Genomic DNA, 16,712 nt, shown 5'->3' with positions numbered 1-16,712 from the left:
CCTGTGTAGTCTGGGCACATTAAAGCAACTTCTCCCACTGAGAAGAGAAGTTCGTTAAAAATCATAAAGTGCATTAAAAATTTTTAAAGCATGTTGGAAAACAACAAGGGGATAAATTCTAGGAACAATGACAGAATCTTTCAGAGATTTCCCTAGTAGCACTTATTCAGAAAGCATAATCTTATCTTGAGATGTGGAATGAGGACTATAACTGAATAATGGGCCAACTGTTTTATTATAATTTGTGTTTCTAAGTGCTCTGTGATGCAAAACCCAACAGGCTGTTTTCTTTCAGCCCCAGTCTGGCCAACTAGGTGCATTGACCCATCTTCACAACATATAACCTACACTTAAGCCCTGGTTAACAGTGCCAAAGTCTATGAAAATCACCCAAAGGATGGAGTTGATCATACTATTTGTGGTCTCCATCAATACAGGCACAGTCCCTAATATGCTGACGAAAAAGAGAAGCAGCCATCCCCTGAGCATTTGTCCTAAGGAAAGAACTTAAGAGAACAAATAGAGTTTTATATGCAAAGATATTCATTATTGATAATAACAAAAGAAACAAACCTACCTTTATATCTGACAGTGGTGAAATTGTTGAGAATGGAATATTGAGCATGGCCTGGAGAGGAATGTGAATGGAATGGAATATTATGCAGTCATGATGCTGATGATGCAGAGAGTGGAAACGTAGGAAACTGTTTTTAATACAATGTTAAAAACGTCATCTATACTGTGATTCCAACTATACCAAATAAGTGCACATTTAGATAAGGAATAGAAAGAGACGTGGGAAGAAAACAGTTGTCTCAAGGTGATTGGATTGTGGATGATTCATCCTTATAATCATTCCTTTTGTAGCTGTTATAGTGTTGATTGGATAATAAATAAAACTTGAAAGGAGAACAAAACTACTCGAGTGAGACATTTTCTATGCCAGGCAGAAAAATCGGTGATCCTCGAGATCTTTTCACGTTCTTCCTTGCTCCTTAAAGCAGCCTGTAATCTTCACCCACGTGGAGGGAATGTGCATGGCCAGGTTACCAGGGGATTCCCCTCACCAGGAAGACTGCTGTTTACTTAATGGACCAGAAACCTCAAACTTTTCAGTCTTTTTTGATAACAAATCTACAGTGCGTTTGAACCATTTGTTGGTATGGTTTTTCCATGACAAGTAAGCACAGAAATCTTGAGGACAGAAAATGATGCATTTCTTCTTTCTCTCTTTTGTCTTTCTCTTCCCCAACCCCTACCCCCTTCTGCAGTTCTGCTAAGCCAATATTCTCTAGAATGAGCACAAAACCAATCAAATAACAGCTAAACAAATCGAATAACAGCTTTTGTACATCAACATCGAGAAGAAGACGCCTGGGAGAGATCAGAGTACTGAGATGGATATGGGCGAGAGTGAAGCGTCCGCTGTCAAAGCACCTTCTAAATCTAGATCAGCAGAGATGGGAGTGATTTTCTGGAAGGAGATGTAATCACGGATTAAACACCAGCTCACTGGAAACTATCATCAAATAAGAGCAGATAACATTCATGAGAAATCACATTCAGGAAATATTTTAGGGAAAAGGAATATAAATGTGCTAGAATTAACATGTAAAATACATATGTACTGAGGTTTGTAAACTGTCCTTTTTTAATCAAACAGAAAACAAAAAGCTTTAATCTTTCAACATTATTTTAAAAAAGACAGTCCATCCTAAATTATTCCTGTCTCAATAGCCAAGAGGCTGATCAAGCATCAGTTACTGAGGAAGCATCTTAGAAAATGCCTCTGAATATTTTCACAGGAGCCATGACCTTTGGTTCCCATCTCTGCCGTTCATTTATGTCACTGTGTAATTAGTTACAACCACTCAGTGAAGAGATGTAACGCTTCAAACTTTTTACCAAGTCTGTGTTCAGTTTAGTCTGTCTGTACAGGTTATTACTGAGAAAGTGTTTCTGACATACACTATTACTCCATCAAACTGTGTATTACAGGAAGTACATCTTTACATCATAGGTTCCCGAGCAACATAGATTTCCCTATCTTTCAGGAAACAGCATCAAGGGACTCTGAAAAATATAGAAAGCTCATTTTCACCTTGGATGTTCACATGTAATATGTAGGCTGCTATCAAATAAACATTTTTCTAATTCTTCCTAGTATATGCATAGGAATTTAATATACTTTATAAATAGGCACCTAAAATATCTTCTTTTTTTTTCTATTTGCCATACGTATCATCAGAAATCCATATCCTTTCTTTCTCTTACTAACAGGTACTCATTTTTATTTGAAAAATACACCATTCCATTAAACCTATTTCTAAATGCTAGTAAGTGGTACTAACAAAATAAATAATAATTTAATAGCCTTAGAAATAAATGAATATATACTTATACAGATCAAAGAAACTCGGTAGGAGTAAGTTGCCTTTTTGTTTACTAATGTTGGTTTCAAGAAAACTCAATTTTTTTTAGTTAGTTGGCGTTTAGAAGTAGTGACAAATGATCGGTTGTCTTCAACAATTTTTTGCTCCCAGGCATCCCCCACCATCACCCTCACCATATATCTTGCCAGTATGCAACAAGAGAAAAATATTTAATACTGAAGTAGCCAATTGCTTGGGAATGAACACAAGCTAAAATGTATGTGCAGGGGTAATCAGTGCAAGCCAAACCATGTTCTGTACCTGAGCAGAGAACATGAACTTGGAGAATGCCTTCATTTTTAGACTCAAAATTAAGATCCAATTAGCATATATCAGTGCAACAGCAGACAGAGGAAATGCAAGAAGAATCAACCAAGATAAAGATCATAGTTGACTTCTCTTACCCTGTCTCTGTTAAGACAACACTCCTAGTTTTGCCAAATGTGTCTGATACCAGCCATCTTTTCACCTTAAATGAGATTATATTTCAAATGGCTAAAAAGTATATTACAGATACAGTCAAATAAGTGAAACCCAATTCACAAAGATATGGATTTTGTAAAGAACCAAATTAGGGGAATACTTATTATCTCTAAAGTATTAGCTGTTCTGGGAGTTATTTGTTGCTTTAAATATTAGCTCTCCCACTGCATTCAAAACACCCTACTTACTAAATTTAATTACACACAACTTTTTAAGAATTCATCTTTTATTTAAAGGGAGGTAACTCTCTGCTTTATCTACAATAAAAATAGAAGGTATTGGCTTTCTGTAATCCATGTAAATTACAGATTCCACTGGGAGTCCTATAGTACTAATAGTGGTGTTTATGAAAATGAAAAAGTGCTTCCTATCCACATGCAAATGTTTTTAAAAAGTTTTTTCCATAAAACCTAAGTGTAATTTAGCATACCATAGTGCTCTGAAGATGGGTCATTGACAATGTACCATTTGTACATAGGTAATACACATGTAAATCACTAAATGTTAAGTATAAGAAGTATGTTTTTATCTTTTTTAAAAAAAAGTGACTCCCTTTCTCATTCTGTTCTGTTGTATTGCGTCCAAAAGTTGTGTGTAATTTTTTTAAGGTCCAGGAAATGTAAAGAAATTTGTTGGAATATCTGAATTTCTGTAAAAAATAAAAATAAAAATAAGATTTTGTTATTTAAAAGATTGTTTGGTGATGTGGCACACATTCAGTATGTTTGGCATCTGTGTTTGTCCAGTGATCCAGTGACAGATGATGATTTGACTGAAATAACTATCTCTGGAAAATCTCCTTGCTGTCAGATTCCATAATAGTTGTCAACAGTGGACATTTATTGGATGTACAGGACCCTCATCATGTGGAAGGCACAATTAACATCTCCAAAGACTTTTCTTGCCAAGTATAGACACACCTCAAGCTAAATCTTTATAGACTCAGTGGAATGAAATTGATAAGTGAATAGCCAGACGGTTAAGTAAAACCTGATGTGAATTATTCTGAAATATCCAATTAATTGCTCCATCTTGACTTTTGCATATTGAAAACAGCCACCTGTTCCTCAGACATGAGAAGCCCTTCTGCAGTAGTTCATGTTGAGTGTGTGTTATCTGGGTAGGTCCCAATGCCAGATTCTTCTTTTACTTATGGCTCTAAACAACTCCAAGCCTCAGTGTCCTTACCTATTAAATGAACACAAATAATAATGTCTGGGCCCTATAGTGTTGTTGCGAGGCTATAAATTAAGGTATAGTGCTGTGCTAGTGCTTGACTGGTAGGAAATATTCAGTGAATTTTAATTCCTTTCCTCCTACTATAGGCAAGACATTAAAGAAGGAAAGAAACGTAAAACACAGCCTCAGCTCTCAAAATGTTGAAGATAATTAGAGTAACATTTATGAGCAAGCATTGAAAACTCACACCTACCAGGGCCAGGGAGATAAGTAAATTACCTGAGCAAAGCAAGCTGGGATGAGGAGATAATAGGAGGCAGTGGGCACTGCGGAGCACTGGAGAGCCTCAGGCCTGTCTAAAGAGTTGATATTGCCAACATTCGGCTCTAGTCATTCACCAAATATGCACTGAGTCGCTGCTGTGTGCCAGGAAGTGTTCTAAACCCTGGGAAGATAGTGGTAAACCAGACAAATAAGGTCCCTGCTCTTGTAGGTCTCATGTTCTAATAGGAAAAGAGATAATAAATGGGAAAATGTCAGCTAACGAAAATAGGTACCCTAGAGAGAATTAAAACGTGGTGATGAGATGCAGAAGTAGGGAGGTGAATCGAGGAAGGCTGCTATGAAAAGATGGCATTTACAGTGAGACTTGAGTGATTAAGAACAAGCCAGCCAGGGGAGCCGCTAGCATAATGGCTCTAAGGCAGGAATAAGGTCACTACTCGTGAGGAGCAGCAGGTGGCAGGGAGCCGATGTGAGCTGTGCTGGGAACCAGCTTTTGGCTTGGTAGGCCAGAATGGTTGGTACATTTTTTAAGTGTTAGAGAAAGCCATTTGAGGGTCTTAATAGGAGAGAGAAGGAAACCATTTTACATTTTTAAAAGATTACTCTTGGCTTCTGCTTCTCACAGTATGAACTAGGTACTCTAAAAAGCCTTCCTCACACTATTCTACCAGGTCTTGGATAAATAACAATTGAGCTTATTTTAATTTTTTTTTAATTTTTAATTTTATATTGGAGTATAGTTGATTTACTATGTTGTGTTAGTTTCAGGTGTACAGCAAAGTGACTTAATTATACATATTCATATATATATTCCTTTTTAGATTCTTTTCCCATATAGGTTATTACAGGGTATTGAATATAGTTCCGTGTGCTATATCGTAGGTCCTTGTTGACTATCTATTTTATATATAGTAGGGTATGTTAATCCTAGCTTCCTAGTTTATCCGTCCACCTCACTTTCCCCTTTAGTAACCATACGTTTATTTTCTAAGTCTGTGAGTCTCTTTCTGTTTTGTAAATAAGTTCATTTGTATCATTTTTTTAGATTCCACATGTTAGTGATATCATATGATATTTGCCTTTCTCCATCTGATTTACCTTACTTAGTATGATAATATCTAGGTCTAGCCATGTTACTGCAAATGGCATTATTTCATCTTTATCCATTTGTCTGTCAGTGGACATTTAGGTTGCTTCCATGTCCTGGCTATTGTAAATAGTGCTGTAGTAAACATTGGGGTGCATGTATCTTTTTGGATTATGGTTTTCTCCAGATATATGCCCAGGAGTGGAATTGCTGGATCATATGGCAGCTCTATTTTTAGTTTCTTAAGAAACCTCCATATTGTTCTCTATAGTGGCTGTATCAATTTATATTCACATCAACAGTGTAGGAGGGTTTCCTTTTCTCCACACTCTCTTCAGCATTTATTGTTCGTAGACTTTTTGATGATGGCCCTTCTAACTGGTCTGAGGTGATACCTCATTGTGGTTTTGATTTGCATTTCTCTAATAATTAGCAATGTTGAGCATCTTTTCATGTGCTTTTTGGCCATCTGTATGTCTTCTTTGGAGAAATATCTATTTAGTTCTGCTGCCCATTTTTTGATCAGGTTGTTTCTTTTTGATATTGAGCTGCAAGAGCTGTTTGTATGATTTGGAGATTAATCCCTAGGGGTCACTTCATTTGCAAATATTTTCTTCCATTCTGTATGTTGCCTTTTCATTTTATTTATGGTTTCCTTTGTTGTCCAAAAGCTTTTAACTTTAATTACGTCCCATTTGTTTATCTTTGTTACAGTGAGCTTATTTTTAACACACAGCTTGGCTTACAAGGAAGTAAGAGAAATCCCAAAGGCATAAAAAAAGAAAAAGAGTAAAAAGTAGCATGAAGTATAAGCAGATTCAAAATCCATATATCAGAGTAGGGAATGGGAGGCTGGGCCTTGGGCCACTGGAAGTAGATGGGCTAAATTTGAGTAGCTCACCCTAGACCAGGACACTTGAAGATGGCCGCAGCCTTAGACAAAGGTGGCCCAGGAAGAATATTCATGCTAACAAACCAAATAAGCATATCAAGAATTCTGTCTCCACACTGATTCTAGATTAGGTGAAAAAGAAAAAAGAAAAAGAGGAATAGTCACCTCTGAAATTTTTAACCCATGAAACTGGTCCCTCTAGTCTGGGATTCAATCGTACACTCTCCATATGGTCAAAGAAGCTCCAAAGCAAGAAATCAAAGGACTTGCTAGAGCAGTGGTAGCTGTCAGGTCTCAGACACACAAATTTCACCAATTATGCTCAACAAAGTAAGTGCTCACAATATCAAAATTATTAATCACACAAATAAACCATGAGACAGAATCATCAGAAATATTTAACAACAGATTTATTGTCCCACAGATTTTAGATATTGGAATTGCCAGTTAGAGAATATAAATAATCATGTTTTATGTGTAAAAGAAATAATGGTGGTTTCCAAAAAAATAAAAAATATAAAGAATCCATTAGATACAACCAGATAGATTTGAAGAAAAAATGCTTAGAATTTAAAAATATGATCACTGAAATTTAAAATATGATTTGTAAATTAAATATAAATTAGCTATAACTGAAGAGGAAAGTTGTGAACTAGAAGACTGATCTAAAGAAATTACTCAGAATGAAATACAGAAAGCCAAGAGGTTGGAAAATGGAAAAAGATTAAGAATCAGAGAAGAGACATATTCTAATCAGAGTTACAGTAGGAGAAATAGAATAAAGGAAAGGCAATATTTGAATAAAAATTGTTTGAAAAATTTCCATAAATGATGAAAGATATGAATCCACACATACAGGAAGCACAATAGATATCAAGCAAGATAAATGAAAAGTATTCAAACGTGACAGTAAAAGTGTAGTCCAGAGATAGAGGAATGACCATAAAAGTGACTAAAGAGAAATGGTACACCATCTACAAAAGAATGATTTCTAGACTGATGATAAATACCAGAGACATTAGCATAATATATTCAAATTGCTGAAGTAAAATAATTGTCAGCCTAAAACTGTTTCAGCAAAACCCTTTTTTCAATGAATTATTTTTTAAGAAATTGAAGTATAGTTGATGTACAATATTATATAGCAAAATTCTTTTTAAGATCAAAGGTGGAATACAATCATTTTAAGATAAACAAAAGCTAAGGGGATTTACTCACAATAGACTAACAGAGGAAAAAATTTCTGAAAATGAGTCAAGAGGTAAGGTTTGAGATTCAAAAAGGAGTAGAGATCAAAGAATTTGGAACACGTGAGTAAATCTAAACAAACATTGTACAAAATAATAATAAAACGTAATTTGTGGCATAAAAAAAGACAACTAAAATACTGGATAATAATAACATGTAAATTAGGAAGAGATGATCAGAGTTTAAGAATAATAGCTAGCACCTGATTGTTTATAATGCACCAGGCATATGTAATAACTCATTGAACCCTCATAACAACCTTCTGAGATAGATATTATAGTTATCCTCGTTTACAGGTGAAGAAGTGGCACAGAGGGTTTAAATAATTTACCCAAGCTCACACAGCTACTAAGCAAAGAGCTGGATTCAAACCCAGGTAATATAACTCTAAAATGGATACACTATATACTATTCTCTATGCTGTTTATAGAAAGTAAAATATAAATGACAAAAATTTTCAAGTAAACAATAGAAGATATAGTATCAAAACAATGAGGGGAAGTGGAATGAGAAAGAAAAAACACTAGGCCTTTCTCACCTTCTGAGATGGCCCACACTCTGTCTGTGGAGAGTGTCTCTCTCTAAATAAATCTACTTCTTGCCTATCACTTTGTCTCTCACTGAATTCTTTCTGTGATGAGGCATCAAGATCCTGAGCTTCATAAAGTCCTGAAACCAGCTGGCAACCATGAAGGGACAGTGAAAAGTTGGACCAGCTCTCGCTCATCGCCAGCACCGTTGGGGATGTCTTCTGTGCCATTTCTTTGTGACCACTTTTTGGTCAATAATACCTGGTTGGGAGACTATCTTGAAAGGGATAGCATCTAAAATCACACTTATGGTTTCATTCTAATGCCTTTGCAAAATGCTTCCTCTTGAAGAAGATTTATAGAAAGGACTTTTGAATAAATACAAGTTTCTGACTTTCAGACCATAATGCTGAACTGGATATAAGGAAACCTTCCCCTCAAACTCATGACTTACAGAAATGTGGTAAATTAGGGACTTCCTTGGTGGCACAGTTGTTAAGAATCCACCTGCCAACACAGGGAACACAGGTTTGATCCCTGGTCTGGGAAAACCCCACATGCCACAGAGCAACTAAGCCCCTGCCCCACAACTACTGAGCCTGTGCTCTAGAACCCCAAAAGCCACAACTACAGAGCCCGTGTGCCACAACTACTGAAGCCCACACACCAAGGGTCCGTGCTCCTCAACAAGAGAAGCCACTACAGTGAGAAGCCACCACAACAAAGAATAGCCCCTGCTCACCACAACTAGAGAAAGCTGGCACACAGCAACGAAGACCCAAAGCAGCCTAAATAAATAAATAAATAAATAAATAAATAAAAACTTAAAAAAGAAGAAAGGAAAAACACTAGCAACATAAAAGAAGGCCCCCAAAAAACAAACAAAAAAAGTAGAAGAAGCAGAACAAATAAAAAGCACAACGTAAGATAGAAAAAATAAAACCAAATTAGATAACATAATAAATAGAAGTAGATTAAAATTGTCAGTTAAAAGAGAGATTTTTGAAACTGGATCTCTAAAAACCCATCAATATGCTGTTTACAAGAGACATATAAAACATAAGGACACAGGAACATTAAAAATAAAAGAGAAAATTCCTTATGTGTTCTACCTCAGTTTTTTAAATGTTAATCTCCCACAAAGAAAATATCAAACTTTAAATGAACACATTATTTAAATCTAGTACACAATTATCCAGAGGATAGAAAGAAGCAATGGTCCTACAACTCATTTTGAGGACAATTTGAAAAAGGAAAACTACAGGCCCATCCGTATCCTAATAGGAACTGCATTCTAAAATATATTTATTTAAATCACCACATTAAGAGGCTAAAAGATAAAAACCATATGATTGCTTGATAAATGCAAAACATCATTTGATAAAACTTAAAACCCACCTATGGTAACAAGATTTTTTATAAAACTAGGCATGAGGAATATTTTACCTGAGAAACAATTTTCTACCAACAATATACTTTTACTTGGAATTAAGACATATTAGAAAGTAGTCCCTTAAAATAAAGAACAGGACAAATAAGCCCACCCTCAATACCTCTGTCAACATTGCATTATCTTCACCAGCACAGTAAAACAAGAAATAGAAGCAAGAGGGATAAGAATTTTAAAAGAAAAATGAAACTGTCATCATTTTATGATTGTAATTGCCCTCATAAAAGATATAGGTAAAATTATTAGAATCTATAAAAAATTGATTAAATGACTAGACTTAAGATCAATATATAAACACTATATTTCTTTTTTTTTAAATTTTATTTATTCATTTATTATTTTTGGGGGGGTACACCAAGTTCAATCATCTGTTTTTATACACATATCCCCATATTCCCTCCCTCCCTCGTGTCCCCCCCCACCCTCCCCATCCCAGTCCTCTGAGGCATCTTCCATCCTCGAGTTGAACTCTATTTGTTATACAATAACTTCCCACTGGCTATCTGTTTTACAGTTGGTAGTATATATATGTCTGTGCTACTCTCTCGCTTCGTCTCAGCTTCCCCTTCAACCCCTGCCCCCTCCCAAACCACGAGTTTGTAAAAAAAAAAAAAGCCTAGGGAAGTAAAAGGGAAAACTCAAGCATTTTTGCTGCCTTTTCTGTATAAACTATTCCACTGGATAACCAACCAGTAGATAAAGGAAACCATCTCATACAATTACTCAAAGTAATACATGAAAGCAAAAGGGTAAAAATAGAATATCATCTTTTTGCAACCGGCAATGAATTAATGAGTCTAAACATTGAGTATCAATAGCTGCTAATATTTTTTTAAAAGTGTGAAAACCAGACTTCCTGAAAAAAGAGCCTGATGAAGCATCTGGATCGAGCTACCAATTTCTAGGAAATACAGAGGACACAGGAACATTGTATGCAACCAGCAACCAGCAAAATTCAGACTAGAACTCTATCTCAAACAGACAGAGTTTACAGCAGATGAAGTGTAAGTTAAAAAAGGATGAAGGGAGAATCTGTAGATTAAGAGAGAGTTAAAAGACAAAACAAGGTGTTTAAAAAAACAAAAACACAGGAAAGATTAAATTATAGTATAAAGAAATGCAAGGGAGAGATTGCTGCGAAAGTCAGGGTAGTGGTTATCTTGGAGGAAGAGAGGGGCCTGTGAATTGTGTGGGGCATATAGAGCGACTTCTGAGATGAGTGGAAAAGTTGTTTCTTGACCTGGGTAGTGGCTATAGTGTATCCACCTTACAGTTATTCACTAAGCTCTACATTTTGTTTCATTTAGTTCTGTTTCTATGCTTTACTTTACAATTTGGAAGTTTAAAGGTTTTTAAAAAGCTACATTTCTCTATCCTGCAGCTAGCAGTTACAAAACTTAATTTCAAAACAAGTATTATTAACACAACTTATGATATGTAGGAATACATCTACCAAAATAAGTGTAGAACCTTTATGGAGAATATTATTTAACTTCAGTGAAAAACTTGAAAGAAAATATTTTTAAATATAGAGATAAACTATATTTACTGATAGGAAAACTCAATATCATTAAGGTCTGATTCTCCCCAAATTTGTTGTTGTTGGGAGACAATTTTACATGAGCCTCTTGTATTTCTGAACATCTTGCGTTCAGAGACACTGCTTTTATTCCAGGCTATCTTTTCAGACTCTTTGTATAGCTAACAGCCTGGGAAGATACAGACAGGAGGGCAGGTTTGTTTATTGTTCTCTAAAAAGATAACGTCTCTCTCTAGGGCAAAGATCAGGCTGACTTATTGCCCATTATAAAAGATTCAGATTCCCTAAGCTCAGTATCTTCTCCTGTAATGTAACTCATTACACTGCAGGTACCACCCATCCCGTTTCTCAGAGCCCTTTGTCTGAGAACACGGCAAGGGGAACCAACACCAACAGGCTGCTGGCTGTGCTATGAGTAATAAATCCCGTCCTTTGTTTGTGACCCAGGAGTCTCGTGTGTTCTGCCAGCATCAATGGCAGACTGTGGCAGGCTAGCTTATTCATTTGCAAGTAGGATAAATCTCAGATCCTTCACAGTTCCTCACAGTTAACCACTTGGAAAAAAAAAAAGAGAGAAATTAGATATCTACTCACATTGTACACAAAAACCTACTCTAGATGAATTAAGGACTAAACTGTGAAAAGCAAAAATTTAACTTTTAGAAGAAAATGTAATCTAGGAAAAGGGAAAGATTTATTGAACAAAATACAAAAGTCATAAAGGAAATAAAATCAACCAGATTAAAATACAAAGACTTCTGTTCATCAAAATATTCCATAAAGAAAGCTAAAAGCCACAAACTGGGAGAAAATATTTAACTTTATTACTGGTAAAGGATAACGATATAGAATATATAAGAACTCTTAAAAATCAATTTCCTAAAAGCCAAAAAAAAGTGGAAAAAATAAAAGATATGTACAGAAATTTAGTAGGAGAGGAAACAAATGGCAAACATATAAAAAGATACTCAACTTCATTAGTAATTTTAAAATGTAAATTAATTGCACAATCATAATATCCAGTTTATTGGCATAAATTTAAAGCACTAGTATGATTTACAGCACTAGGGTTTCTTATACTGTTGGTAAAAGTAAAATGTGGTATAATCGCTTTGAAAAATAATTTGGCATTATCTTGTAAAATTGAGCATTTACATATACTAAATTCATCAATTCTGTTTCTAGGTATATATGCTTGAGAAATTCTTGCCCACTAGCACCAAAAAAATGTACAAAAATGGAAAATACAAATATTTATTAACAGGATAGATAAATTGTGGGTTTATTTATGCAGATAATTAATTTATTAAATTGATTAATACTACAAGTATGGAAATGAGTAAACATAAGTTACAAATATTAACACAAATGATTATATTACATTAGATATATACTTTTGAGAGAGAAAAAACAAGTTGCAGCAGATACACCATGGCTCCATTTTTATAAATCTCAAAAACAAGGAAAAACTAAACTGTTTGTTTAGTGATAATTATGCATGTGGTAAAACTATAAAGGTGTAAGTACAGGAATGTTAAAAACAAGTCTCATGATTGTGAGTGCTTGTGGAGAGTTGGGAGGGGTTATAATCAAGGAAAGGTACACAGGCAACTTCAACAGTTCCAGGTCTTCACTGAGTGGAAGGCACGCATATATATAGGTATACGAGGGTGAGTCAAAAATTATCCACACTCTGGCTGTAGAATTTATTTTAATTAACTTTTAGAAAAGACAGTTACATCATTTTTCAACACAGTCCCCTTGCTTTACAACACTCGTCCATCTGTCAACAAGCTTTTGTATTCCCTCATTAAAAAATGTTTTAGGCTGAGCTGTGAGCCACGAATGCACCGCTGTCTTCACTTCTTCATCAGAAGTGAATCCTGCTCCTTCTTGATGACTCACACTTGTGCAACCTTCCTTGAACTTCTCTATCCATTCACACACACTTCTTCACTACAAAACTTTCTTTTTTTTTTTTTTATTATTTTTTTGGGGGGTACACCAGGTTCAATCATCTGTTTTTATACACATATCCCCGTATTCCCTCCCTTCCTTGACTCCCCCCGCCTCGAGACCCCCCCACCCTCCCCGCCCCAGTCCTCTAAGGCATCGTCCATCCTCGAGTTGGACAAAACACTTTCTTCATACTGCACACAAGGTCTTCAATAAATAACAGCACTAGGCACACTCTCAGACCACAAAAAAACAAATCACTGCACGCTGCTCTTCTTTCGTGCAAATCACAAGTGGGGCATCTATTTTTGCTCGCACCGCAGTTACAAATGAACTGATGTAGCACGTTCACACCTGCACAGCAGTGACTGGGGAGACAGTCTCCTTGAACGGAAAGCACTGATAAGACAGTGTGGCCAACAGAAGTTTTAATGTAACTGGAGTGCGGATAATTTTTGACTCACCCTCGTATTTCAATGAAGGTGTCAACATTTCATGAAAAAGTGAGTTTTTAGATGAAAGCACTAATTGAATCTTTAAAATATACTTGATCATGCCCAACAGTAAATATTCTTTTCTCTTAAACTGGAAGTAGACCTATATTTGTTAGAAATAATGTAGCCAAAAAATATGAATCTGAAGAATTTTGTTGCCTACAACTTATAGCAAGTATATGAACCAAAGTGATTTAAGTTTGTAAAAATGCAAAATAGTGTGAACAAAACTTGCACTATACCAGATTTGGACATCTAGTGAGAATAATATTCATACTAAGTTTTCTGCATTGTGTTCTTTTTGCATTCATGTTTTACTTTAATTAAAGGTTCAAAACATATATATGTATATATATCATACTTTTGGATCAAATATTATCTAATGAAATAAGATAAAATGAATCGAATATTTAAAAAGATAATTGACAGTTTTGGTGAAACAGACATTAGCAACGGGGGCATTGGGGGAAGGCTACTGCAGAAGTCAAGGTGAGAGAAGGTGGTGGCTTAAACTAGAATAGTCAGCAGAGATGGAAAGAGGTGGATCAATTTGGGATGATGTTGCAGATTGGGTTTCCTGGGAAGCTGACTCTGAGAAAGATCAGGGTGAAATAAGCATATTCATCAGGGCTCTCAGCATCAACACCCATGACAGGGAAGTAGAGGGAAAGGAAGGAAGCAGGATGGGCAGAAGGAGAAGTTGGGCTGTGATGTGTCTCAGTGAAGGCCTCAGCTGATCCCCCAGGGAGCACTGAAGCTGGGATGGCTCTTCAGAGTCACCTTGTGTTAGGAGTCAGGCTTCAAGCATCAGTCACTGTATGTGGTTTCTTGCCCCCCAGGAAAGGCGTGTGACCTTGAGTGTGGTGGCTCTCTTCAGGTGAGGGCAATTTTCAGCGAGGGCAGAGGGCTAGGAGTTGGCAGCACATCCAGCAGCTGTGGGTGTAAGTCCCCTAGTCCCATCTGAGGGGCGCATTACAGCATCTACTACAGATACGTGTTTGGGGAATGGGAGACTTGTTGACGGATTGAATGTGGAAGATGAGGAAAGAGAGCTACTGATTTTTTGCTCTGAGAGCGGATGGTGGTGCCATTTACTGAGATAGGAAGAAAAGGAGGAAAAGGTTTGGGAGATGGAAATTCAAAAATTCTTTTTTGTGACTTTAAGTTCAAGATGCTTATTAAAAATTCAAGAGGAGAAGGTAAGTTTGATAGGCAGTGAGATGTAGACATGTGGACTGCTAGGGAGAAGTCCAAGGTAGGGAAAAAAAATAGTAGGCATGGCAAATAGATGGCTTTTAAAGCTCTGAGACTTGATATGATCATTTAGGAAGAATATACATACATATAGAAAAGAAGACCCTGATCAAGTCCAGACCACCCTGACTTTAGAAGTGGAGAAAGGACAGGAGCCCGCAAAGGAAACTAAGAGGAACCCAGAAGCCAAGTGGGGGGAAACGTATTTCAAGAAGTAAAGAGTAATTACGTATTAAATGTTGCTAAAAGATCAGGTAAGACAAAGTGGAAAAGAGACCACTGGATTTGGAAATTATGTCAGTTACTGGTGACGTTGATAAGAACAGTCTTTGTGAAATAATAGAAATACAATATAAGCAGTGAATTAGGGAAAAGAGTTGAAATTGAGGAGGTGGAGGCAGCAATATAGACAACTTCTACAAGAAGTCAATTTGTAGCCATTTGAATATTTTTGAATCAAAAAGTTGACAGCTTTTTGAGTTTCTCAAGATAACAGGCAATTTTTTTACAATATCAATTGTGCAATAAGTTGGTATATTGTTAAATACAGAGCAGACCAACATTGTGAGGGTTAAAAACTCAACTACGAGTGAGGTTCAGCCGGTGGGTTATAAGTTTCTGATTTCCATCAAGAAGGCAAACTCTCAAAAAGTAAGCTGAAGATCATGGCCAAGCATGCTCTAGGACAGGTCCCGGGGTGGGGTGGGGGGAGCGGCTAGGATGGGTAGAAAGTTGGGTAGGGTTCACTTAAAATGACCCCAGAGAGGAAGGCAAAAGCCTCAGATGGACTTTCTCAAGGTCAAGATTGAGGGAGGAGGAAGAAAAAATTTCTGGCAAACGCTTGTGGCGACATCATCTATCCTCTGACATAACACTTACATTTTGATTTCTGTGTGGCCCTCTCATTGATGTTATTTAGGTACAAAAGCCAGATTGTCAATGGCTTTTCATTTCAGCTACTTTGAAGTTTGTATTTTATTCTGCAGACAATAGGACCATTGAAAGTTTTTGAACTGGGGAAAGATGTAATCAAAGTGAGTTTTTAACAGGATTATTTCCTCATCAGTGAGCAGCTTGGAGTCAAGCAAGGCTCGGTTAGAAGTAGAAAGTCCCCGTAGGAAATTCTTCTGGTTGTGGATTAACAGGTGAAGGTTGACGGGTGTGGGGCATTAGAGAACAAAGACGATGCTCCAGTTTCCGGTCTACATTAGTGTGTATGTGTGTGTGTGTGTGTGTGTGTGTGTGTGTGTGTGTGTGTGTGTGTTGGAAAGGAGAGATGACAATGGGGTTGGGTGGGCTGACATGTTAAAAACAATAATAACCAGTATATGGATGGCACCATATATCTTACAAGTACTCCGTGCTTTGACAATGGCTTTCAGATAACACTTTGGCTCATGGTGTTCTGTGGGCAGGAGTCAGCCTGTGTTTGCCTTTTGAAAGGCATGGCCTAAAGTTTCAGTTTCTTACAGGAATTAGCTGGACTCCATTTCTTTGATGCTGGTTCCCTGTGAACTTTCTAGAAGAGACTAATTTGCATATGATAGCTGGAGAGGAAAAAAGAAAAAGTCCATTTCTAAGTTAGTTTTCCATTCTGACTCCAGACCTTCTCTGAAATAAAACATTAATTCTCTCTCCTAGGCAGGATAGCAGTTAAATCATTAAAATTCATCCTATGAGAGCCAAACCTTGGTGAATTGAGATGAGAAAATGCATTTTACCTCACCTCTCACTGCCTGCCATGCACTCTCTCAAATAAAGAGCTGGGAATTCCCTTCTAATGGGTGAGATCTATTTCATTATCTCAACCACAAGTCGACAGGCCCAGGGGTTCAGATGTCAAATCAACCTGTGGGTCAGGTCTAGCTTCCTGAATTACTTA

The 16,712-nt window shown here is 36.6% G+C and overlaps 1 protein-coding gene across 1 annotated transcript in view; it reads left to right on the top strand.

Annotated features, from left to right (window-relative positions):
* The window catches only part of LHFPL3 (LHFPL tetraspan subfamily member 3), a 535,920-nt gene extending 534,336 nt beyond the window's left edge, over positions 1-1,584 (top strand). Inside the window, exon 3 of the mRNA XM_057731813.1 lies at positions 1,272-1,584. Coding sequence (XP_057587796.1) covers positions 1,272-1,300 — 29 coding nt within the window. The 3' untranslated portion in view covers positions 1,301-1,584. The remainder of the gene's footprint in view (positions 1-1,271) is intronic.
* The last annotated feature ends 15,128 nt before the right edge of the window (positions 1,585-16,712 follow it).

This window comes from Hippopotamus amphibius, chromosome 4 (assembly GCF_030028045.1).
Source record: "Hippopotamus amphibius kiboko isolate mHipAmp2 chromosome 4, mHipAmp2.hap2, whole genome shotgun sequence".
Classification (NCBI taxonomy): domain Eukaryota; kingdom Metazoa; phylum Chordata; class Mammalia; order Artiodactyla; family Hippopotamidae; genus Hippopotamus; species Hippopotamus amphibius.
Note: the sequence above shows the minus strand (reverse complement) of the source record. Positions and strands in the feature narration are given on the sequence as shown.